The 26,351-nt window shown below is 48.4% G+C and overlaps 1 protein-coding gene across 1 annotated transcript in view; it reads right to left on the bottom strand.

The window, feature by feature from the left end:
• The window catches only part of LOC126539762 (ATP-binding cassette sub-family C member 4-like), a 390,950-nt gene extending 373,877 nt beyond the window's left edge, over window positions 1-17,073 (bottom strand). The window contains exon 1 of the mRNA XM_050186602.3: window positions 16,853-17,073. Within this exon, the coding sequence (XP_050042559.1) occupies window positions 16,853-16,929 (77 nt within the window). The 5' untranslated portion in view covers window positions 16,930-17,073. The remainder of the gene's footprint in view (window positions 1-16,852) is intronic.
• Between the last annotated feature and the right edge of the window lie 9,278 nt (window positions 17,074-26,351).

Below are 26,351 nucleotides of genomic sequence, written 5' to 3'. Positions count from 1 at the left end.
TCTGCCCGACTCACCATTGCTGAGAGACACACCGTCGTTCTCTTCACCGTCATCGAGCATTGCCCTCACGAACTCATTCTCGGTCTGGATTTTCTTGCCCATCATTCTGCCCTCATTGACTGTTCCGCCGGCTCACTTCGCCTTAACTTGCCTCTCCTTGCCGACCCTGTGGACCTGCCTCCAAGCCATCTGAGCTGCATAGATTTTATTCGCCTACCACCTCACTCTGTAACCCACGTCGACTTGTCCTCTCCAGCTGTACCTGACGGCAATTACGTGGCCGCACCAATTCCGGCCGTTATGCTTACACATGGTGTTACCGTGCCGCACACTAGGCTGAAAATTACTGGCAACCGCACCTGCCTTCCACTTGTCAATTTCACGCTCACCGCGCAAGTTCTGCCTCAGGGGATCTTCTTGGCTATAATTCGCGCTTTGCAGGATGATGATGTCAAGCCATTCACAGTGGAAGATCGTTCCAGCTCAGCCCATACCGTGACGTCATCGCACGGTCCTGATGTCGACATTAAGAAGATGGTCTCCTCTGACCTAACACCTGCTCAAGCTGAAGCTCTTTGTCGCGTTCTTGAAGGCTATCGCGACCTATTTGACTTTGACAACAGACCCTTAGGTCAAACGTCCGTCGTGACCCATCGCATAAATACTGGCGATGCGAACCCTATTCACCGACGTCCATACCGTGTTTCTGCGTCAGAACGAGCTGTTATCCAACAGGAAGTCACAAAGATGCTTGCAAAGGACCTTATCGAGCCTTCCTGTAGTCCCTGGGCATCTCCCGTCATACTTGTCAAAAAGAAGGATGGAACGTGGCTCTTTTGTGTAGATTATCGCCACCTGAACAAAATCACAAAAAAGGACGTGTACCCTTTGCCACGTATTGATGACGCTCTCGACTGCCTGTACGGTGCCACCTATTTTCTTATATCGATTTACGGTCCGGCTACTGGCAGATATCCATCGATGACATGGACCGAGAGAAGACTGCATTTGTTAACCCTGACGGCCTTTATCAGTTCAAGGTGATGCCTTTCGGTCTCTGTAACGCGCCCGCCACCTTCGAACGAATGATGGACTCTTTGCTTCAGGGGTTCAAGTGGTCCACCTGTTTGTGCTATCTGGACGACGTTATAGTTTATTCGCCCACATTCGACACGCATCTAGACCGTCTTTTAGCGATTCTTGACGTGTTCCGCCGAGCCGGCCTCCAGTTGAACTCGTCAAAATGTCATTTCGCTCGCCGCCAAATCGCCGTCCTTGGACACCTCGTAGACGCCAGAGGCGTGCGACCCGATCCGGACAAAATTCGCGCTGTTACGAATTTTCCTGTTCCGAAGTCTACCAAGGACGTTCGTAGTTTCGTAGGGCTGTGCTCTTATTTCCGACGCTTTGTGAAGGATTTTCCGACCATCGCACGTCCCCTTACCGACCTCTTGAAGAAAGACGCCCCTTTTTCTTGGGGTCCTGACCATGCCTCATCTTTCTAGCAGCTGACTACTCTCCTTACCACGCCTCCAATTTTGGCCCACTTTGACCCGTCTGCCTCAACGGAATTTCGAACTGATGCCAGTGGTCACGGCGTAGGAGCAGTGTTAGCACAGCGCCAGCATGGACATGATCGCGTTATAGCCTACGCCAGCCGACTTCTATCACCCGCCGAGCGCAATTATTCAATCACAGAGCGCGAGTGCCTCGCTCTTATGTGGGCTGTTGCGAAATTTCGTCCATACTTGTACGGACGCCCCTTCTGTGTCATCACTGATCACCACGCTCTCTGCTGGCTATCCTCGCTCAAGGACCCCACGGGACGACTCACTCGCTGGGCGTTACGCCTGCAAGAATATACCTTCTCCGTGGTATATAAGACGGGACGCTTGCACCAGGATGCCGATTGTTTGTCCCGCTGCCCCGTCGACAAACCGGCTGATGCGGACGCCATCGCTTGCGTTTTCTTTGTGTCCCAGTTGCTTCAAATCGGCAACGAGCAACGGCGCGATCCTTCATTACGCGCCCTCATCGACCGTCTGGAGTCAACTCCTGGTGACGCCTCTCTCCGGATGTTTCTCCTTAAGGAGGGGACATTATACCGCCGTAATCTCGATCCACACGGCCTTGACCTTCTGCTCGTCATTCCATCACACCTGCGTTCGACTGTCCTCCAGCAACTTCACGATGCTCCCTTAGCTGGACACTTGGGCGTCTCGCGCACATACGACCGTGTACGCCGTCGATTCTTTTGGCCGGGTCTCGCCCGCTCCGTGCGGCGCTACGTTGCCGCTTGTGAGCCCTGTCAGCGCCGGAAGAAGCCCTTCACACCTCCAGCTGGATAGCTCCAGCCGATCGACATCCCACTGGAACCCTTTTTCCGTGTTGGTCTAGACCTGCTTGGACCGTTTCCTCTATCGGGCTCCGGAAATAAATGGGTCGCCGTCGCTACCGATTGCGCTACGCGGTACGCAATCACCAGGGCCCTCCAGACAAGTTGCGCTACTGACGTTGCTGACTTTCTGCTCTATGACATCATTTTAGTGCACGGTGCTCCGCGCCAATTACTCACTGACCGTGGCCGCAGCTTTCTATCGCCAGTCGTCGAGAACATACTCCGCTCCTGCTCGACAAAGCACAAGTTCAGCACGTCCTACCACCCCCAGACCAACGGCCTCACGGAGAGCCTCAATCGAACCATCACCGACATGCTTTCCAAGTACGTTGCGACCGACCACCACGACTGGGATCTTCACTTACCATATGTGACGTTTACGTATAATTCATCGCGTCACGACACCGCCGGTTATTCACCGTTCTATCTCCTATATGGCCGAGAACCCGTGTTGCCCTTGGACACTTTGCTGCCCTCGGCCACACGTTCCGCCACTGAATACGCCCGCGACGCGATCGCACACGCCGACCACGCGCGCCAGCTCGCCCGCAGCCGTCTCGAGGCCTCACAGGAGCATCAAAGATTCCTCTATGATTGCCACCATCGTGACGTGCACTTTTCTCCGGGTTCTCTGGTGCTTCTCTGGTCACCCGTTCGCCGTGTGGGCCTTTCCGAAAAGCTGCTGTCGCGCTACACAGGTCCTTACCGTGTGGTACGCCAAGTGACCGATGTCACGTATGAAATCATCCCCGCCGATCTCTCAGCGTCATCATCAGCTGGAAGTGACATCGTTCACGTAGCAAGACTAAAACCCTACCACACACCTTTCACCGCGGATGTGTAGATTAAGCACCGGGACGGTGCTTCTACAGCCGGGGGTGATGCTACGGAACAGCCGCCACAGTGTGGCTGCACTGAGGAGGACAAAGACGACGTGTGTGCCGGTTTGATATAGCGTCGCCATTTTGGCCTCCGTGAGCTTACCTGTAAATAAATTGTAAATAGTATTCGGCTTCAGCTTCACGTAACAATATGAAGCGAACAGCATGATTCTGCAAGGATTCGATGTTATTGATAACATAGGCTTGCTCAGGTGATGACAGAAAGTCCTTAATCCAAGCGAGCACGATAGGGTGGATGTTAAGCTGTGCAAGTTTCAGAAGTCTGTGATTGGGAACCCGATGAAAAGCCTTTGAAAAATCTAGGAACACTGCGTCGACCTGAAAGCCCGCGTCAAGCGATAATTGTAAGTCATTAACGAAGCCAGCTAGTTGAGTGTCACATGAAAATCCCTTGCGTAAACCGTGCTGATAATTCTAAATAATGTTATGATCTTCGAGGTAGTTAATGACTTGGCTGTGAATGATAAGCTCAAGAAGTTTGCAAACGGTGCCGGTTGACGAGATGAGTCGATAGTTTAATGGAGAGGAACGCTCACCTGATTTAAATATAGGTATTACTTTGGCTATCCGCCAGTCATTGGGAATTAGTCCGTGTGAAAATGCTTGCGAAAACAAACAGGACAACACAGCGCAAATGCTTTGAGATGTGCTCTTAAGTATCTTATTGTTAAAGCCGAGGTGATCCGAACTACTAGTAATTTTAAGATTGTTTAATAAAGCTAAGGTACCTGTTTCCTTAATCACAATTTCAGGCATGCAAATGTCAGGGATTGTATTTAGGTCAGTTGATGAGGTAATGTCTTCTTTTATGAATACTAATGAAAAGGTGCCATTAAACACCTGAGCACATTCATACTCATTAATTATGACGCCGTTACTGTCGGTAAGCAAAATGTCGGGATGAAAGCTAGGATTTATGATGCACCAGAACTTACGAGGGTTGTTGGCTAGCAGAGATGATAGGCCATGATTGAAAAACTGGCGTCGAGTGGATTTTAGGAGTGACTGGTAGTCCTTGCCGCATTTCTTATACTTGTCCCACGCGCTTAGAAGACCATTTTTAGTACCTGCCGGTAAAATCGCTTTCTCTTATTATTCTTACGTCGAAACTTCTGATTAAACCACGGTGCACTGCTGGTACATCGGATGGTCATTTGTGGAACGAAGTCATCAACAAGTTTAATAAGAGTACTCTTGAATAAATCCCAATTCTTCTCAACAGTGCGCAATAAATAATGATTCATGAACTGGGTGGTGAAATAATCTAATTAAGAATTTATTTTTTCATAGTTCGCTCTGTTGTAACATCTGATTTGTTTAATAGTAGTTTTCTTTTCGTTAAAAGAACCGATGTGTCCTGTTATTACGTCATGATTAGAAATGCTGTCTAGATGAAGTGAAGTGTATTCTTCTTTTCAAGGAATAGAGGGGACCGCGACAAAAGGCGGTAAGGCCTGGCGAGGCCCCGGTACCCATACAGTTGGCAGTAATAATATAAAGGCAAAAAGCAATGTACATAGAAGGCACGACAAATATGTCAAAACAACGCTACAATGCGCACAGTGAAACTTAATTCGGGAAAAAGACAAACTTGTGCAAGGTAATATGCAAGCACTCAAAGTTATACAAGTACAAATACAATGCGTACATGACTGGTGAATTAAGACACGAAACAATGCAACTACAGCACTTGTCCGCAACAAAGATAGAGATAAACATATGTATAAACATACGGTAGGTAGATTTTCTTACATCTGAATTTCGCCTTCAATCAAATGTCGTTTCTTGTTTTTCTTGAACACATTTTTAGATAAAAAGGAATCATCTGTAAAGGGAAATTTGTTGAGGGCGTTGGGTACTTGAAAATTTAGCTTTTGCGCGTTGGCGGAACTCGTAGTTTTACCTCACGAAGGTTGTAATTTATAGTACTGTCAGTAACAGAGTGCAAACTGTTTCTATGAATATATTGCAACAGCCGTAGATAATACACTTGGTCGGCTTGTAGTATGCTATGTTCAACAAACAAGGGTTGTGTACGTAATTTATGCAGTGCGCCGCAACAGCCCTCAATAGCCCGCAAGGCTCTTTTTTGTAGCAGTAGTAGTTTACGGTAGCTTGAAGACGTAGTCATACCCCATACAAAATTACAATATGACAGTTTTGAGAAAAACAATGCGTTATGCATGGGCACCTTTAACCAAACAGGCAAGAGTTTAGAAATTCTAAAGAGCAGACAAAAAATTTTGCTTAGTTCAGAAGCCAGTTTTGAGATATGAACAGACCAAGAAAGATTTTCATTAAAACACACGCCGAGGAATTTTTTAGAAGAAACCTGACTGATTTATGTATTATCATAATGAATCTGTATGAAATAACGTTCCACGGTGTTGATCGGCTTGAAAAGAATATATTTTGTTTTATTTATGTTTAAACTAAGCTTATTTACGTGTAACCAATCATGAAGCTTCAGTAAATAAGCGTTAACCATACGTTGGAGGGCGGGTAATGAGCGGGAGAAAAAAAAAAGATTTCTGTCATCAGTGTACATTACCAGATCTGGAGAATTATATATATATATATATGTATATATATATATATATATATATATATCGGCTAGTTCATTGATACATGTAATGAATAATAAAGGCCCTAGTATTAATCCCTGCGGGACACCATGCGTTATTGTCTGTGTATCGGAGGAGATGTTATTTGTTCGTAAGTATTGGGACCTATTAGTCAGGTAACTTTTATACAGGTATAGCGCTATACCGTGAACCCTGTAGCCACAAAGCTTCTTAAGGAGAGTGTCATGATGTACGCAATTAAAGGAATTGCGAAAATCTAAAAATAGACCCAGCGTATATGTTTACGTTCAATGTTATCTATTATTTTGTTTTTAACAACTAACAGTGCTTGTTCCATGGACCTATTTTTTATAAACCCATCCTGTGAATCAGCAATGAGATTGTATTTATGGAGCAAATTGGCTATCTTTGAATTAATAACGCTTTCAACAATTTCTGATAGAACAGGTAATGCCGAAATAGCTACGCTCGGTGCACAATCTCCATATCAAAGGCTTCTCCATACGTTTCCAATGGGTGCCCTCGCACACAGGTATCATAGGCAACGAGATGGCGGACAGCCTCGCCCATAGAGCGCTGTCTGGGAATCCATTGAGAAGAGTGCCTCAAGACGACAACAGACTCTTCAGAGAAGCAGTGTTGTGCCACCTCAGTTCTTTGTGGAGCTCACCTCACAAGCCATGTGTGATCAAGGGCCTCAAAAGAAACCAAGCCACCTTACTGCTCCGCATTCGCACGGGCTCTGCTCGAACCCCTGCGTGGATGTATAAGACTGGCCTGGCGTTATCACCATTATGTTCAACGTGTGGTGTGTGCGGTGACATAGAACTTAACCTAATGAGCTGTACGGTGTATAACGCGGAAAGGAGGGTGTTATTCGGGTCCCTCAAGAATACAGGAGTTCCTCACAGCTCTTTTCAAGACATTGTTTTCCCGCGCGGGAACCGGTTGTGTAGGAAGGAGGTCTCTCGCCTTCTTTAAATTACCTACAGGACACAGATTTGGCCTCCACATGGTGAACTGAGGAGTGACCATTTGTATTTTGTGAGGTCTGTGTCTGATTATGTGCTTTACTTATTTTAAGTGTCGCTACGGTGGAGCAATTGCCGGCAACAACTGCAAGGCTAATCCCACCAGTAGCCTACAACAACTCAACTCAACTCAACTCAACTCATAGGTCGGTAATTAGACACTTTATTTATGTCACCACCTTTATATATTGGAACCATTCGGGCCAATTTTAATTGGTCCGAAAAAACACCTGTCGACAACGTAAGGTTTATAATGTATATGACAAGACATCGCATCTAACGGTGCATATATACTTCAGGGGAATTACTTTTATATCGTCTTACCCAACGGATACATCATTCTTTAAAGAAAATAATAATGTAGCTACCTCTTGAGGGGTTGTTGGTGCGAGTGCTATAGAATTTAGTAATGGAGTGGTGAGGTTCATAAAACTATCAACCGGAGTATGCGTAACAAGATTTGGTGAACCGACATTAATGAAGTAGTCATTCAGGCCGTTTGATAGCTCAGGGCCAGTTAATTTACCATTAGCTGTGATTATTTCACTAAGTTGTGTGCATTTTGTTTTATTTTTAATGTTGTTAACCTCTTGCCAAACTTTACGACTATCATTTTGAATACGAGAAAAATGGCTTATGTAATAATTAGATTTATCATTTTCTGAGTCTTTGTTAAGTTTATTTCTAAATTGTTTAAATTGAGATAGCAGAGCTACATCTCTGCTATGGAGAAACTCATGATGCATTTTATTTTTCTTTCTTATCCTTGCGTAAAGTGATTTGTTTATCCAAGGCTTCTTAACCTTCTTAACATTAATTTTTCTCTCGATTTCTGGGAAAGCTGCGTTATATTGGGTTAAGAAAATATCAATAAACTCAGAATATGCTGGATTAACTGCAGATATCTCGTATATAGACTCCCAGTTAGTACCTTGGATTAATTACGAAACTCGTTGAGAGCATAATCATTAAAATCTCTGGTCATATGCGTAACAGAATTTGTTACTCGGTTTAATCTGAGAGGTATAAAACAAAATATCGGCAAATGGTCACTAATATCTAAAGATAATAGACCAGATTCAGTGTGTGGAGGCTGAGATTTTGAGATATAGATATCTAATAAAGTAGCCGTGTTGCAAGTTATTCTAGTAGGCAAAGTGATATAGCTTATACATGCGTAAGAAGAAATGAGGCTCTGCAATTCCCTTGAATGAGAATCATCTCATAATAGGTCTATGTTTAAATCACCCATTAAATTGAAAGGTAGTTTAGTAGAGTCGAGAAAAGTAAAAAGGCTTTCCAAGAACTAAAAAAAATTTGGTTTGTTACCCTGAGGGGGTCTATACATAGCAACAACGATTATATTCTGTAAGGATATAGCTAAGCACTCAACGTTAGGATTTGTGACTGAAATATCGCTAAGCACAGAGTGCGAATGACATTTTTAACATATACAGCAAGGCCACCACCTCTTCCATGGGGCCTTGATAAACCATTGTGAGTATAGTCGTCGAAACAACACTCGTCACCATCAGTGCCGAACCACGTTTCAGAAAAAAACGTAACATCAAACTCCACTGACAGCGACCCTAGAAATAAATCAAGATCGTCGCGCTTGTTTTTCATGCTACGGATATTTAAATGAAAAGCCGAAAAATATATTTTGCTGGTACTTTTATAGCTAGAAATAAAATGATCAGTATTGTATCTAGTACAGGTGGGTAGAAAAAGCATCGTGATAAGTCAGGAATGTTGAGCATGTTGCAAAAACAATGTTATTATCCAGTCATCTTGGCCAGATCCTGAATCCTAACAGCGTCCATGTGTTCATCTTTCCGCGCGATAACGTTGCCCCTGCTCGTCCAGACAAACTTCCATGCCACTTCTTTCTTGAGGGCAGTAGCAGCACCAAGCAGCTGTTTGTTAGTCTGCGTAAGATGCTTGTTCACATAAACGCTGTCGGTCCCAGATAAGCCGAGCTGGCCATTTGTAACCTTTTGCTTCCTGGCCTTAGCAAGAAACGCATGACGCTTATCTCTCCGAACAAAGTGAACCGAGATATTGGTCTCGCCTGGCTTGCGCGTTGGGATCCGGTGACACGTGTCAATGTCATGGCTAGCAACTGGTCTTTATGAATACTGTCTGAGCAAATATCGGGATTATTCGTTAATATTAAATCTATAATGTTGGCGGTACACGATGTGCGACGCGTGGGATTGGTAATAAGTTGTGCTAGTGAAAAATCAAGACATGACTGAAGAAACATGTTAGCTTCGGTTTCACTCGCTGTGACGGATTGTGAGAACCAGTTTATACTAGGGAAGTTGGTCTCCAGTTATGAGTTAATTAAGTACAGTTAGGGAAACGCGTACATATTCCACACAGGATTCGATGAAATTCAGACGAAAAACCATCATTCATATTAGGAGCACGGTAAACAGCACCAATAATTACATCATTTGAACAATACTGAAAAGAAACCCATAAACATTCAAGAAACGAACTAATCATCCCAGGCACGGTTAGCAAATCATCCCTTATCACCAAGAGTACACCATCTCATTTACGGTACGGTCTGTCACACCGAAAGATGTTAAAACCTTTCTGGCTGACAAAAACTGAGTTGAATAAAGTCAGGGAGCCAGCCATGTTTCGGTTAAAGCAACAATTGCTGCGGAGCATGAATCGATTAGTGAAGAGATAGCAACATCCTTCGATACAACACTTCTGATGTTAGTGTAAAGGAAAGAAATGTTTTTGGAAGCATTACATGGCGATCTTTGAGGAAAATGGAAAGCTGGGGTCTGATTTGAGGAAGTGACAGACGAACATCATTCATCTGTGGGATGCCGAGGAACACATACTACGCGAGCAGCCTCAGTGTCCCATACATAAGTATCGTTATTAATGTGAAGCTTGTTGAAAGCGAGACGAATGCGGTCAACTTCTTTCTTTACAGACTTCCCGTACTGCCAGACACGATGGTGCTTTTGTCGGACAGCATCAGAATAATCACGAGCGATGCTGAAGTCAGTGTCCTTCAGCTTCGATCCGTTGTTTAGCACAGATTCAACTTCTTTATCATTGTAAAATTTAGCAATGATTCCTCTCGCCTTACTTGTAGAAAAACGGCCCAAACGATGCGCTCTCACAACTGAAGTTGGGGCGACACCAAGTTTGCTGGAACAAAATTCGCTCACGAGCTGCTCAGAAGTGGCCCAAGTTTCATCGTCTGTATCGTGGATTCGATAAAAAAGAACATTAGACCGTCTTGACCGGTTTTCTTAATTATTAATGTTGTCTTGCACTTTAGACAATTCTAAGTTCGGGGTTAACGCGGACTACGCAGATGGCGCCAATTCAGTTTTAGATTCCAATTCATCGACACGCTTTGTTAGGGCATCCAAGTCATTCTTCAGGCTGATATGAATGTTTAGGGTCTTATTCAATGACTCCACGAATGTAGTATGGCTAGCTTCCAAACGTTGGACCACAAGAGCCGCATTGTCTAATTTGTCCTCTTGTGCCTTGGTCATGGGTCCAGGGTTCGATTCAACATCACCACCGAAAAGTAGAGCGCGCCAAAGGTACATCAAAGCAGCGCGGGCACATTTGAAAGAATTGGGTGGCCATGACACCGCGAAAAGGAAAACATCGTCGTTACGGTAACAGAAAGTTTCGTACTGACAGACCTGAAAGAACATCAGCGGTGAGCATGGCATCGTAACTGCGGTGCCGTGGCCCGTTGCGTCGGTGAAATGTGCGCGTTATTGAGCGGCTGGGTCAGCTGACGCCGTTCCATGTTGCCGGAGCGCAAACACAGTAGTGTCAAGAACTGGCAGTGGTGGATTCGGTGATGAGGTGCACTTGGCTGAGAATCGAGTCGAATAATTCCTTGCGGCATCAGGACACCAAGAGGATTGAGGCATGACCAGCCGTAACGGTGCCGGCGTGACGGGAGATAGCTGGCCTAAGAATGATTGCAGCAGCACCTGGAAGAACATCAGCGGTGAGCGTGGCATCGTAACTGCGGTGCCGTGGCCCCACAGAGACTGTCTGGCGTGATGAAGGCGGTCTTTTCGCGATCCCTCTCGTCGACTTCTATTTACCAGCAGGCCATCTTGAGACCCATCGACGAGAAGAATTTAGCGCCGCAGAGCCGATCCAATGCGTTGTCTATCCGGAGGGGGTATACGTCCTTCTTTGTGATCCTGTTCCGTCGACGACAATCGACGCAGAAACGCCTTTTTGTTCCTGCCATCCTTTTTCTTCACCAAGACCGCAGGAGATGCCCACGGGCCTTTCGACGGCTGGATGACGTCGCCCCGCAGCATGTCGTGAACTTGTCGGCTTCTAGCTTCACGTTCTTTCGTCGAAACTCGGTAAGGGCTCTGTCGGAGTGGTCGAGCGCTCTCTTCGGTAATTATGCGACGCTTTACAACTGGTGTTCTTGGAATCCTCCATGACGTCGAAAAGCAGTCTTTGTATCGTCGGAGAAGATTTCTGAGCTTTTGTTGCTGACTCAGTGAGAGACTTGGATTTATGTCGAAGTCTGGTTCGGGAACTATGGTCGTCGGGGTAAATGCGGCGGAATCCGAGAAGGCATATTCATTGCTGGTTTCTTCAATTTTCTCGATTTATGCGATTGTGGCGCCCCTGTTGACGTGCTCAAATTCCTGGCTGAAGTTCGTCAGCATCACTTTCGCTTTTCCTCCACGCAGCCGAGCGAGCCCTCTTGCGACGCGAATTTCACGATCGAGCGGTAAACACTGATCACCCTTGATGACGACCTTTATTTCCGTCGGTGCCGACGGAAATAAAGCTGGAGCGAGGCAGGATGTTAACTTGATCTTCGAACACACTCAAGGCGTGGTGACTACGACAGCTCTCCGGCGCTATCACTTCGTCTTGCGACATGGTTATTGACTTCGACTTGAGGCCGATGATTCCGCCGTGTTGGTTCAGAAAGCCCATGCCGAGAATGACGTCTCGTGAACAGTGTTGGAGGATAACGAACGTGGCAGGGTAAGTCCAGTCATTAACTGTAATTCTTGCCGTGCAGATTCCACTCGGCGTTATGAAGTGTTCTCCAGCTGTCCGGATTTGAGGGCTTTCCAGTGCAGTTTTAACTTTCCTGTACTAGACGGCGATGGGTCCACTCATCACGGAGTAGTCGGCTCCTGTGTCCACTAAAGCGGCGACTGCGTGGCCGTCGATGAGCACGTCGAGGTCGGTGGTTCTTTGTCTTGCGTTACAGTTAGGTCTTGGCGTCAGATCACGGCTGCATCACGTTTGACGTGTGGCTGGTACGTCACGTCGTCAGGTATTTCGTCGGTACATTCTTTGCTTCCAGGCTTCATCGGGATGGCGGCGTGGTCGTTATGCCGTCTAGGTAGTCTCTTCGGCGTCTTAGTCCGCGGGGGAGGATCTTCGTCAGTTTGACGAAGAGCAACTGCAGATCCATCGATTGCTGCTTTTAGTTTCCCTGATATGGGCTGACGCACCAGCCCCGGGCTGGGCCAGTGTATGGACGGCGCTGCGGCGACAGGTAGTGGCCTGGTGACGGCGAACGGGACGGTCGTCGAGGGCTTCACTGAGTGGCGGCGAGGTAGTCGGCGATATCGCGAGGTCGTTCGCCAGGCTGCGGTCGCGGCGCGTTAGCGGTGAAATCTCGCAGTCCCATCTTGCCGTATGGGTATCGGCGGTACACATGACCGGCTTCTCCGCAGTGATGGCAGAGCGGGAGGTGGTTGGGGACTCGCGAATTGTCCGTCTTCCTCGCGTAGCTGCGCTATGCAATTGGTGGCCATGCTTGCCGCGGCGGCGGTCGCCGACGGAATCGCGGCGTTACAGGGCTCTGGCGCGGTCGCGGAGGGGTACGTTGTTGTGGGCGATGGCGGCGTAGCTCACCGCTTCCGGCTGGGGCTGCGGTGATCGTGGTTGCACCTCAGGAACTCCAAGCGATCGCTGAACCTCTTCCTTGGTGGTATCGGCGATTGAGGCCACTTGAGGCTGCGACGAAGGCAAGAATTTCCGCATTTCTTCGCGTGCAATGGCCCAAATTGTCTCTTGAAGGTCGTCGGAAAGCAGTCCTTGGATGGCTCACTGCGGCCTGAGCACTTGGCGGTTATATTGCGGAGTGCGGATTTCCAATGTTTTCTCAATTTTGGATGCCTCTGTAGAAAACGCAGTTACGGTCTTCGGTGGGTTGCGGATCAGTCCGGCGAAAAGTTCTTGCTTGACGCCGCCCATCAGGAAGCGGACTTTTTTCTCCTCCGACATTTCCGAGGCGGCGTGCCGGAAAACACGGGCCCTCTCCTCAGTGAAAAACGATGTGGTCTCATTGGGAAGCTGTACTCGGGTCTCTAGTAGAGTTCGGGCGCCCCATTGCGCATGACGCTTGTGAATGTCTGCAGGAAGCCGCAGCGGAACAGGTCCCACGTCATTAAGGTGGCTTCCCGGTTCTCGAACCACGTCCTGGCGCTTCTTCCAATGCGAAATAAACATGTGGCAGCTTGTCGTCCCTGTTCCAGCTGTTAAAGGTAGTGACCCTCTCATACATCTCCAGCCAGCGTTCCGGGTCCTCCAATGTTGAACCGCGGAACGTCGGTGGTTCCCTGGGCTGCTGCAGCAGGATCGGTGTTGGGGACACTGGGGCTGTCATTTTAGCACCTGTCATGACCGTGCACTACCTAGTCTTATCGGGGAAAATTCCGTGCTTCGGGTGTAGCCCTTGCAGCCTGCGGCTAGCTCGCTGGTCCGTGGCGACGTTGGTGTTGTGTTCGTGGCTCGGGCTTGGATCACGGCTTTGCGGGGGCGTTCGGTACATGAACGCACTAGCACCTTCACCAGATGTCACGTAGTAGCGACGGTGAATAATACAGCTGTAAAACTGTGAGTGGAAAACAAACTTTTTATTGGGCGAGCTTCTGCCCCCAAAAGCGAGTTCCACTGAAAGCACAGCAACATTGGCGAACACGGTTGGCAATCGTCAAAATCTGATCTGCCGGCCAAACCGTTGGTTTTTATACACGAGTCATCGAAGGTTCCGCAGTAATCGGTTGTGCCCGCATGCCTTCCAGGAAGTTCCACACAATTCACGTCGCACATGGAATTAGATTGCACAAGCTTCGGTGACAAAAGAACCATTCATAAGATTCGAAAAACTGCCAGTACTTGCGGGTGCGTCCCGCGCTGAGCGATAACATTTGTTAGACGGTGAAAAGCGCTCATCCGAAAGAGAAACCAGTCCACATGTCAATACAATTACAGCATTGAAGGCACTTCAAAAAGTGAATGAACGAAAATATTTAGTTATTACGATTGCTTCAAACCTCAGATGGCATAGACACATTTCTCATATTACTGCAGTTCCTCTGCGCAAGTAGTTTTGTCTTCGCAGATGCCTCCGGCTGGCCCCTCCATCTACCAAGCTTTTAGCCTTTACTTCCTATGTTAGACCGGTATTGGAGTACGCTGGCACAGTATGGTTTCCTTATAAAGTCACTAAAAATGTAGAAAATGTACACAGGAAGGCTGCAGAATTCATCTGCAACAAATATAAGCTCACTGATTCTCCCACAAATATGTTAACAAGTTTTGGCCTCCGAACACTGGCTATCACAGCAAAACAAGCGCGCCTGAAATTCTTTTTCAGGTGTTTTACAGTTATAAAATTGACACATCATTGTACATCTCTCCATCATAATCCCGCGTAACCCGACACAAACATTCACACACGTTGAAAGAGTACTCTCACCAAAATGACACTTTCAAGCACTCTTTTTTCCCACTTGCTTTCAGGGAATGGCATTGTTTAGATATCATCTGTCAATGCAAAAACGCTCTGAGCCCCAGAGGCTTTTCGTCATCGATCATTAGAAGCATATTAGTGTTCGAATGCTGGGAACAGATTGTTTTCAGGTTTGCTGTTATCTGCCTGTATACCACTTCATTTCATGTATAATTTGTTATCTTTTGCTGCTGCCTACTTTGTGTTATTTGAATTTAGAAACATTTATTTATTTATTTATTTATTTATTTATTTATTTATTTATTTATTTATTTTACATGTACCTTACAGGCCTTCTAGAAGGCATTGTGTAAGAGGGGAAATACGGTAACATATTAGTATAGAATCGGGAAGAAGAATCTTCTGTATAATAAAAGGAATATGCACGCAACAGGAATATGCAAAAACGAACAACCGTGCGACCCTTCACTATAGCCGATTATTGATGCGACCCATAGACCTGAACGGGCTACGCCATTCGTCATTTGTGACGGTCTGCTTTACCACAAGAATTATTCTAACAACGGTGCTCCACTGCTGCTCGTCGTACCAAAATGTCTGCGCCTTGCACGACTACCTTACATCCGGGCAACTTGGATTCGCTGGAACGCTCCAACGCCTCCGACAACGTTTCTATTGACTTCAATCGTGGAAGACAACCAAGCAGTATGTCCCCAGCTGTGAACTCTGCCAACGCCACAAACAACCGTCTATGGCTCCTGCAGGAACCTTATAGAGTTAGACCGCCGACTTCACCTTTTGAGAAAGTGGGCATAGATTTACTCGGCCCCTCTCCCGAGTCTTTCACCGGCTGCCACTCGATAATCGTGTGCGCGGATTATATAATACATTATGCTGGAACAATGGCACTTGTCTTAGCTACAGTGTACGAAGATTGCGGGTTTCATCTGCGCTCGATTATCCTCCGCAACGGAGCTCCTCAGGCGGCGATAAGTAATCGCGGCCGGCCCTTCACCACTGACGTCGTGGAAGATTTACTACGCGTTCGTGAATCTCAATATTGCCATTCCACGCCTTACCATCCCCAAACCTAGTCCAACCGAGCGCACCAATCGTACCTTCGTCAGGATGGTTTCAATGTATGTCTCAGCGGATCATAAGTACTGGGATGCCATATTACCATTCGTTACGTATGCCTCCAACACAGCCAAACATGAAGTCACAGGATATTTACCTTTCTTTCTCCTATACGCTGGCCATCCTCAAAGTTTTCTCGACACCATACTTCCTTTTTCAACTAACGAAGAAGCTTCTGTAGCGCAGAGACTTTGTCGTGCCGAAGAAGCACGTCGACTTGCCCCGCTCAGAACCCTATCCTCGCATACTCAGGCTAAGGCTCGCTACGACACGCAACATTTGTCCGTCAGATTCTCCACCGGTGACGTCGGGTGGCGGTGGCACAGGTTCCGAAAAGCGGACTTTGCCAAAAGCTTCTTTCCAAGTATTCAGGCCCATTCGTCCTTCTCAAATGATTGAGTGAAATGACCTACCTCATCGCTAAAGTGACGGCTAATAACCGCCGTTAACGCAAGAAGCAAGTTGTGCATTTGACCCGATTGATACCGTACCATCAACGCGCACTCCGACTCATTCTGTGAGATTTCTCTGCCCCGGAGCGTCGGAGCGAACTGTAACGCCGCACTGGAGGCGCGTAGAAGAGGAAGAGAAGCGGTGCGAGGTTTTTGAGTGATCGGCTGTTTCGGGCCGTTGGATGTCTTATCGATCATTTTCACTGTAAATGAATTCACTCTACATCCGAGACAACATTTTTAATAGCTCATCAACTACGTGGCATGTGCTGCCTCGGTCACTCAACTTGATATTCGCCCACAATCTAACTCAAGAAAATGGCAGTAGAAAGTGGTCGCACGAAAATGCAACCAAAACTAGAAGATCAAATGTGCATGAAACGCGTCCACTGGTGGCACCGCTCGATGAAAGAATGCGTCCGTCGCACTGCCATGTTTCGAGCAGCGCCGGAGTGCACGAAACTGCTCTCGCAGCAGATGCCGCGCCCTCGCGGCTTAAGAGAGTTTGTCTTCTCCCCCTACGGCGCGGGCCGTTTCCAAAAAAAGTTGCGGTGGGTTGAGAATGCCTAGACACGCCTAGAAAAAGACTCCTACCTGAAGAGAAGCCTGGAAACGCAGCTGGCCGTCTCCACGGGGTTGGCCGGCTGCCGAATCTCGAGCTCCCGCTCCATAGCCGCTGGTTGTGCCGCCGATGATGGGAACGCGCTTCGCCGAGCTCTCGCCTCGCTCAGCGACCACTGTGAGGTGAGGAGGCTAGACGACACACCGTGTCACCGCCCGACGCGCCAGCAGAAGAGGCAGTGCGGGTGAGCCGCACGTCTCGTGATTGCGCCAATTGTGATTTCGACCCCGCGACGCTTCTCCCGGGGCGCGTAAACTGTGAGGAAACCTTTATGGGGCCGTTTGCTTTCTCAGCTATCTCGGCCTTTTATGACTGGCCATCGTCACACACGCGAAAACGTCGACTTTTGACGACGCGCTTTTCGTGAGCGCAGCAAAAAGACGTTCGGGGGGCCGGTGTGCGCTCTCGGGCTTCACACCTCTCTCAACTTTTACATGTTTTACTATACCGCTTCGTGAAGCTCCCAGAAATGAGTTTTATGTTTCATATTTAAATACTAGCAGTTGCTATAGAATATGCAAGATCGCAAAGTAGAAAAGGGGTGCGAAAGGCAATAGTTCCTAACCGAGTACTAATGTATTTCACACACCCAATAGAATGCCGAATATTTTCTCGTTTCTAAACAAATTGAAAGAGAAATGTCGCGTGGAGTTTGTTTGGTCAAATAGAGCGCTACTCAAGCACAATGTCCCAGCGAAAAGCTTAAACAAAACAGATATGCAGATCCAACGCACAAGTTTTTATCAATGGAGAGCCAAGTTTGAATGGAGCAGCTCATCAAATAATGCACAACTAACGGTGATGCGTACAATCGTATTAACTTTAATCGTACACAGCCTGCAACATAATACGATGTTTATGTTCATCTACCACAGAGGTTGTAACTTTGATATCATACAATTTTTCTATTGGTGCACCACACGGCACACAAGCTATGCCGAAAACACGCAAACCAGACTTATGCACTGTGTGCGACGTAACTTTGTCAGGTAGGCGATTTATGGCGCTTCTTGAGGGAATATGGTGAAGGCCGTGCAGATACAGTTAAGGATTCTGTACTTGTGCCACAGTGGCACACCAAAGCTGTGTCTCGAAGTCTTTTTTCGCGAAAATTGTGACTGCTCTGTTCACATCAACTACTTACGAAAAAACATCTCCCGAGCAGTTGGCATACTCTGCACGTTACGGTGCTTTCTACCAGCATGGCTAAAAGAACAAATTTACTACAAAGCAATACATTTGCACCTTCACTACGGTCTTCTCATGTGAGGGACAACAACAACTAACCTCAGCTATTTACATTGCTACAAAAAAAGAGCTCTGCGTTTAACTGAACTTCTGCCCTTTCGATCACATACAGCGCCACTTTTCAAAAAGCATGCACTGTTAGTAATTAATAACATCAGTTATAAAAAGTTTTCTATGGTTGCATACCACAAAGTAAAATTTAACTCAAGTGAAATTTTAAAGAAATTGTAAAGAAACATCACAGCCACAGTTTATGACATATCATCTGCAAGAAGGGTACGCGTCGTACTAACTACGGTGCACAAAGATTACGATACCTAATTCCGGACTTCCTTGACGAACACCCCACCGTAATGACAATAATTGAAGAAGTCGCTTCCATTCATATCTCTAAAAAAAGATGCTTGTCTACTTTCTAAAACTCCCAAACTAACTTTACACCACTTTCAATTCCTTTTTTTTATGTTATGTAACTTGCATATGCTGTACTAGTCTTTTTTTTTTTCCTAGCTGTAGCTGTGGATAAGGTTCTTATGGTTGGTTGATTTTCATGTGCAAATCATCTCAATATACATATTTTGTGTATAATGGCATGACTTCTTTAAAAAATCACGATGTGTGTTCTTTTCCAACCTATGTTCATATTTAGGTATGACTGGTTATGACTGGCTCTCATCCATGGCCAAGCCATAGAATAAAGAACCAACATTAGAGGAGGGAAACTGTACCTTCCACAGTGGTACGAAAATAAGCAGCGGCAGCGCATAGAACTTAGCGGGGCGGACGCCAGATGGCGCTGCTCAACCAGGAAGCGGAAGTGCAGTTCTTTTTTAAATCAAAATCCAATATGGCTGCTTTTCGCTAGTGCGGTGCGCTGTACGCGCCGTGCTCGCCCTGCTGCTTACGCGGCATCCCTCATTGCCTGGGCTGCCGCGTAGCTGGTGCGTTCTAATTGCCAAGAGCCTCTACTGACGCCCATACAAACAAGCCAAAAGTGAGCGAACAGGACGTGCGACTTTATTTGCAGAAGAAAAGCAGTGTATCTTTTCGTACCAGAGCAGAAATAAAATCTGCATATCGAGATGCGCTGAGAAACTCACTCACGTCGTCGCACGTGGCGGTCTGGTAACGCGCGACAATCAGCAGCGCAAGCGAATTGGACAGTGTCTCACCTGTTTGCATCGACAGTCGCCATAACTTGCATTGCGAAGCAATCATGTGACGCAGGAATCTGCTGCCGCAGCCAACAGAGCGACATGGACTACCCGGCCTTTTAGCGTTACCTCCTTTCCAACCTGCACGTTTATTTTTGTTCTTTCGCGTGCCGTTAATGTGTAACTCGCACTTAGTGCCTCAGATTCTCAATATGGGCATGGTCAGTTTTGTGGGCATCACCATTTTGCAGCCACTTTTGCAGAGGCCTCGGCATTCAATCACAGCATAAGGTTCAGACAATACACTGTACATTGACAGATCCACATGACAACAGTGAGCATTCACGCACTATGTGTCGCTTACAGAACATTCAGCTATCCGACTTCAGGCACAGTGCTTGCCTTCGTCGCACATGGCGGTGTAGTAACGAGTGGCAACCAGCGGCTCAAGCAGATTGGGCAGTGTCCCACCTGTTGGCATCGACAGTCGCTGTAAGTGGCATGGCGATCAATTGGGTGATGCACGCATCTGCTGCCATAGCCAGCACAGCGACATGAACTACCTGGCATTTTAGCGTTACCTCCTTTCCAACCGGCACGTTTCTGTTTGTTCTTTCGGTGGCCTCTAATGTGTTGCTCACACTTGGTGCGTCAGTTGCTCTCAGTATGGACATGGTCCAGTTTGTAGGAATCGCCATCTTGCAGGCCTTTCCACCCATGTGGATATCAACCTCATACGCTTCGGACCATGTAATCACGTATGATAGCCTCCATTGACGCCAAATAATGGCCAAGGAAGGCCACAAGCAAAATTTGCACACGGCTGCAGCAGGGATGGACGGAAATGGGAGCATCAATAACAGTACGCGTAAATTCTGAGTCTATGTGACTGTGCGGACTGCAGGAGCAGATGCTCACCTTGAGAGGCTGTTGCCCAATGCAACTGATCAGGCCGCCACATCCGAGAAATGTAACACGGCAACCATGACCAAGTGGTACAGTATTGAAATAAGGCTATGCAATCAAATCACTTCAGCATACCTCTAACATAACGCATTGGCACTGTACACTATACATTGACTAAGATCCACATGACAACAGTGAGCGCACACGCACACAGGTCGCTTAAGGCACATTCAACTGTCCGACTGCAGCCATAGTGCTTGCCTTCGTCGCACATGGTGGTCTGGTAACAAGCAACAACCAGCAGCGCAAGCAGATTGAACGGTGTGTCCTACCTGTTTGCGCTGACAGTCGTCACTGAAGATGAGTAACTTGCATTGCGAAGCAATCAGGTGACGCAAGCATCTGCTGCCGCAGCCAACATAGTGAGATGAAGTACCCGGCATTTCAGCGTTACCTCCTTTCTAATCTGCACATTTTTTTCTTTCACGTGCCGCTAATGTGTAACTCATAATTGGTGCCCCACAAACTCTAAGTACGGGCATCGTCGGTTTTGTGGGCTTCACCATTTTTCAGCCACTTTTGCAGGCCTTTCAAACCATGTAGATATTGACACGTGCACTTATCTTTATCGGGCGCCACGTCACCAGCCACGTGACATCTGGTGGAGGTGCTTTTTGTTCATGCACCGGACGCCCCCGACAAGCCGTGATCACAGCCCGGACCGCAAAGAGAACACCAACGTAGTCCCGGACCATCGAGCAAGCCGCCGTCTTCAACAGCCGCCCCTGGAGCACGAACTTTTATCAGAGAAGACAAAGAAGATTGTGGCCAAGGCAACCCCAATGGCAGCCCCAGCGTCCCCCATGGTGCTGCAGCATCCCAGGCAACCACCGACGTTCCGCGGTTCCACATTTGAGGACCCGGAAAGCTGGCTGGAAACCTATGAGAGGGTCGCTACGTTTAACAGCTGGGCAAGCGCCGACAAGCTGCGACATGTCTATTTCGCATTGGAGGACACCGCCAGGACGTGGTACGAGAATCGAGAAGCCACCTTGACGACGTGGGACCTGTTCCGAAGCGGCTTCCTCCAAACACTTACAAGCGTCGGGCGAAAAGAGCGAGCCCAAGCTCTACTACAGACCAGACCGCAGCTGCCGAATGAGACGATCGCGATCTTCACTGAGGAAATGACCCGTCTGTTCCGCCACGCCGACCCGGAAATGTCCGAGGAGAAGAAAGTCCGCCTACTGATGCATGGTGTAAAGGAGGAACTTTTCGCCGGAGTGGTAAGAAGCCCACCGAAGACCGTCGACGAGTTTCTTCTTGAGGTGACGAGCATCGAGAAGACACTGGAATTGCGGAACCGGAACCCCATGCCCATACCGCGACCTGGTATTGCGAGGGTTTACCGTCAACGCACCGCACCCTCAGGTAGGTGAACGCCCTCATGACATCGCCGACTACCTCGCCGCTACTCAGTGGAGCCCTCGATGGCCGCCCCCGTTGATGTCACCAGGCCGCTACCTGTCGCCGCAGCGCCGTCCATACACTGGCCCAGCACGGGGCCGCTCTGCGAGCCCATATCCGGAAAACTAAATAAAAGCAGCAACCGATGCAGGTGCGGTTGCTGTTCGTCGAACTGACGAAGATCATCCGCCGCCGACGAAGACCACGAAGAGACCATCTCGACGACATAATAACGACACACCACAGTTCCGACGAAGTCAGGAAGCCAGGACTACACCGACGAAAGACGACTTGACGACGCGACGTTCCAGCTTCAGTTCAACACGACGCAGCCGTGATCCGACGCCAAGACGTAACTGCAACGCCAGACAAAGAAGCACCGACCTCGACGTGCTTCTCGACGGCCACGCATTCACTGCCTTAGTCGACACAGGGGCCGATTACTCCGTCATGAGTGGACACATCACCGCCCAGTTGAAGGTTAAGGTTGAAGGTTGGGTTTGGGAGGGCCCTCAAATTCGGACCGCTCGAGGACCACCTCATTACGCCGACTGGAATCTGCACGGCAAGAATGACCGGATTTACCCTGCCACGTTCGTTATCCTCCAACAGTGTTCACGAGGTGTCATTCTTGGTATGGACTTCCTGAACCAACACGGCGCAATCATCGACCTGATGTCGAAGTCAATAACACTTCGGAAGATAAAGCGATACCGCTGGAGAGCCCTCGTAGTCACCACGCCTTGAGTGTGCTCGAAGATCAAGTGAGCATCCCGCCTCGCTCGAGCATTGTTATTTCGGTCGGCACCGAAACACCCGCTGAAGTCGAAGGCGTCATCGAAGGCGACCAATGTCTACTGCTAGACAATGAAATTTGCGTCGCAAGAGGGATCGCTCGGCTGCATGGAGGAAAAACTGAAGTGTTGCTGAAAAACTTCAGCCAGGAGTTCAAGCACATCAACAAGGGCACGACGATCGCGTACATCGAGGAAATTCTGGCAACTAGTAATGCTTTTGTCCTCTCGGATTCCACCGCATCTACCCCGACGAACATGGTTCCCGAACCAGACTACGACATTAATTCAAGTCCTCCGTGATTAAGCAACAGCAGCTCAGAAGTCTGCTCCGACGATACAACGGCTGCTTTTCGACGTCATCGAGGATTCGACAAACACCAATCGCCAAGCATCGTAAATAACCGAGGAGTGCGCTCGACCACTCTGCCAGAGCCCTTGCCGAGTTTCGCCGCGAGAACGTGAAGCTATAAGAGAACAAGTCGACGAAATGCTGGCGGCGACATCATCCAGCCTTCGAAAAGCCCGTGGGCATCCCCTGTTGTCCTGGTAAAGAAAAAGGACGGAACCCTACGTTTCTGCGTCGATTATCGTCGTCTGAACAAGATCACGAAGAAGGACGTATGCCCCCTCCCACAGATAGACGACGCATTGCATCGGCTCTGCAACGCCGATGGACTTCTCGTCGATGGACCTCAAGTCTGGCTATTGCCAAATAGAAATCGACAAAAGAGATCGCCAAAAGACCGCCTTCATCACCCCAGACGGCCTCTACTAGTTCAAGGTTATGCCATTTGGACTGTGCTCGGCGCCTGCAACGTTCCAGCGCGTGATGGACATGGTTTTAGCAGGATTGAAATCGCAGACCTGTCTTGTTTACTTGGATGACGTCGTTTTCTTCGCCGGAAATTTCGACGATCACCTTAGGCGGCTTGCAACAGTACTCGAGGCCATCAAGTCATCAGGTCTCACTCTGAAGCCAGAAAAGTACCGCGTCGCTTACGATGAGCTTCTGTTCCTAGGCCCCGTCATCAGCAAGTCTGGAGTCCGCCCCGACCCGCAGAAGACAGTTGCCATCGCAAGGTTCCCGCAGCCCATCGACAAGAAGGCACTGCGTAGATTTCTTGGCATGTGTGCCTACTACAGGCGATTTGTCAAGGACTTTTCACGCATCGCTGAGCCGCTCACACAGCTAACTAAATGACGTCGTGTTCAAGTGGGAAACACCGCAGGCCCACGCGTTTCAAGAACTCAAACGTCGCATGCAGTCGCCGCCCGTACTTGCGCACTTCGATGAGCACGCCGGTACCGAAATCCACACTGACGCCAGTAGCCTAGGCCTCGGTGCCTTCCTAGTCCAGAGAAAAATTGGACATGAACACGTGATAGCTTACGCTAGCCGGTCGTTGTCAAAAGCGGAAGGCAATTATTCTACAACGGAAAAGGAATGCCTCGCCATCGTTTGGGCTACAGCGAAATTTCGCCCTTACCATATGGCAGGCCATTCAAAGTGGTCAGCGACCATCACGCGTTGTGTTGGCTAGTTAACTTAAAGGACCCTTCAGGACGGCTGGCACGGTGAAGCCTCACACTACAAGAATACGACATCACTATAGCATACAAGTCCGGGCGAAAACACTCAGGTGCCGATTGCCTATCACGCGCCCCCGTTGACCCGCCGCCGCAAGATGACGAGGATGGCGACGCCTTCCTTGGAATAATAAGCGCGGAAGACTTCGCCGAACAACAACGAGGGGACCAGGAGCTAAAGGCCCTAGTCGAGTACTTAAAGGCACACCGACGTAGTCCCTAGGGCATTTAAGCGTGGATCGTCTTCGTTCACTCTTCAAAACAACCTACTCGTGAAGAACTTCTCAACAGTCCGCGCCAACTACCTTCTTGTTGTTCCGTCGGCGCTGCGTCCAGAAGTACTGTACGCCCTACACGACGATCCGACCGCTGGGCACCTCGGTTTCTCCCGGACGCTATCGAGGGTACAAGAAAGGTATTACTGGCCGCAACTAACTGCCGATGTCGCCCGTTACGTAGGACATGCCGAGACTGTCAGCGACGTAAGACACCACCGACAATGCCAGTGGGATTACTGCAGCCGATCATGCCTCCTTACCGACCTTTTCAGCAGATCGGGATGGACTTGTTGGGACCGTTTCCGACATCAACTTCCGGAAATAAGTGGATCGTCGTGGCGACGGACTATCTCACCCGCTTCGCTGAAACTAAAGCTCTACCGAAAGGCAGCGCAGTCCTCATCGCCGACAGATGAACGGCTTTTACAGCAGAGCTCACGCAAGCCATTCTGCAATGCAGCCAGACAAGTCACAGGAGGACAACTGCCTACCATCCGCAGACGAACGGTCTCACGGAGCGCCTGAACAAGACCCTCGCCGACATGCTAGCAATGTACGTCGACGTCGAGCACAAGACCTGGGATGCGGTCCTGCCGTACGCAACATTCGCTTACAACACGGCGGTGCAAGAAAAACACAGATCACGCCATTTAAGCTGGGTTGCGGCAGGAACCCGACGACGACGCTCGACGCCATTCTGCCGCATGTCACTGACGAGGAAAATCTTGACGTCGCTACCTATCTCCAGCGCGCCGAAGAAGCCCGACAGCTCACCCGCCTGCGGATCAAGAACCAGCAGAGGGCCGACAGACGACACTACAACCTCCGACGACGCTTCGTCGAGTACCAGCCCGGCGACCGTGTTTGGGTATGGACCCCGATACGCCGACGAGGACTCAGTGAGAAACTACTCCGACGCTATTTCGGACCCTACAAGGTCATCCGACGTATTGGCGCTCTGGACTATGAGGTCGTGCCAGACGGCATTTCGCATTCACAGCGGCGCCGCGCACGATCTGAAGTGGTCCAAGTGGTGCGCCTTAAACCCGTTTACGGACGCTGACGAACTTCTTTATTTTTGTTGTTTTCTTTGCTACGAGTGTTTTGTTTATTACTTTCGTTTGTTTGCAGCATCGGGTCGATACGTTTAAGAGGGGGGTAATGACACGTGTACTTATCTTTATCGGGGAACCACGTTTCGCCGCCTAACTGATGTTATCGCACAGCGCAGGACGCGCCTGCATGTAAAAGAAGTTTCTGGAATGTTATGGATGGTTCGGTCCACTGTCTTTCACCGCAACTTGTGTAATCTGATTGCATGTATGCGCGACGCGAATAGTGTAGAACTTTGTGGAAGACACGCGGGTCCCAGCGGGTAATCTGGAACATTCGACGACTCATCTATAAAAGCCGACGCGCTTGACCCGCTGATAAGATTTTCGGTGATCGCCGACCGTGTTCGCCGCTATCGCGTTGCTATAAGTGTAGCCTGTCTTGTGGGCACAGGTGCGCCCAATAAAAGTTAGTTTTGTCGTTCACAGTATTGCTACTGTGTTCTTCAACGTCACCACCACGTGACAATATCAACCTCATACACTTAGAACCATGTAATCACGTATGATAGCCTCCGTTGACGCCAAATCATGGCAGAGGAAAGCCACAAGCTGACTTTGCACATGGCAGCAGCAGGGAAATACGGAATGAGGAGCACCAATCCCAGTGTGTGTAAATTCGGAGTCTATGTCGCTGTGCGGACATAGACTCGGGGAGCAGGTGCTTGCCTCGAGAGACTGTTTCCCAATGTAACTCACCTGGCTCCCAGATACAAGAAACGTAACACGGTGAAGAGTACCAAGTCGGACAGCAGCGAAACAAGGTTCCGCAATAGATCACTTCAATGCAGCTTGCGCAAAAACACAGGCTCTTGAGCAAGAATAGCAATTCTGAACGAGACTACGAATTAAATTGGGGAATGAGAAAGCTTGCATTCAAGAAAGAAGCCACTCTACCTTGCAAGCACTGAAAGCCAAAAAC

Source organism: Dermacentor andersoni, chromosome 2 (genome assembly GCF_023375885.2).
Source record: "Dermacentor andersoni chromosome 2, qqDerAnde1_hic_scaffold, whole genome shotgun sequence".
Lineage (NCBI taxonomy): Eukaryota > Metazoa > Arthropoda > Arachnida > Ixodida > Ixodidae > Dermacentor > Dermacentor andersoni.
The sequence above is the reverse complement of the archived record's forward strand: the minus strand, read 5'-3'. Positions and strand labels throughout refer to the sequence as shown.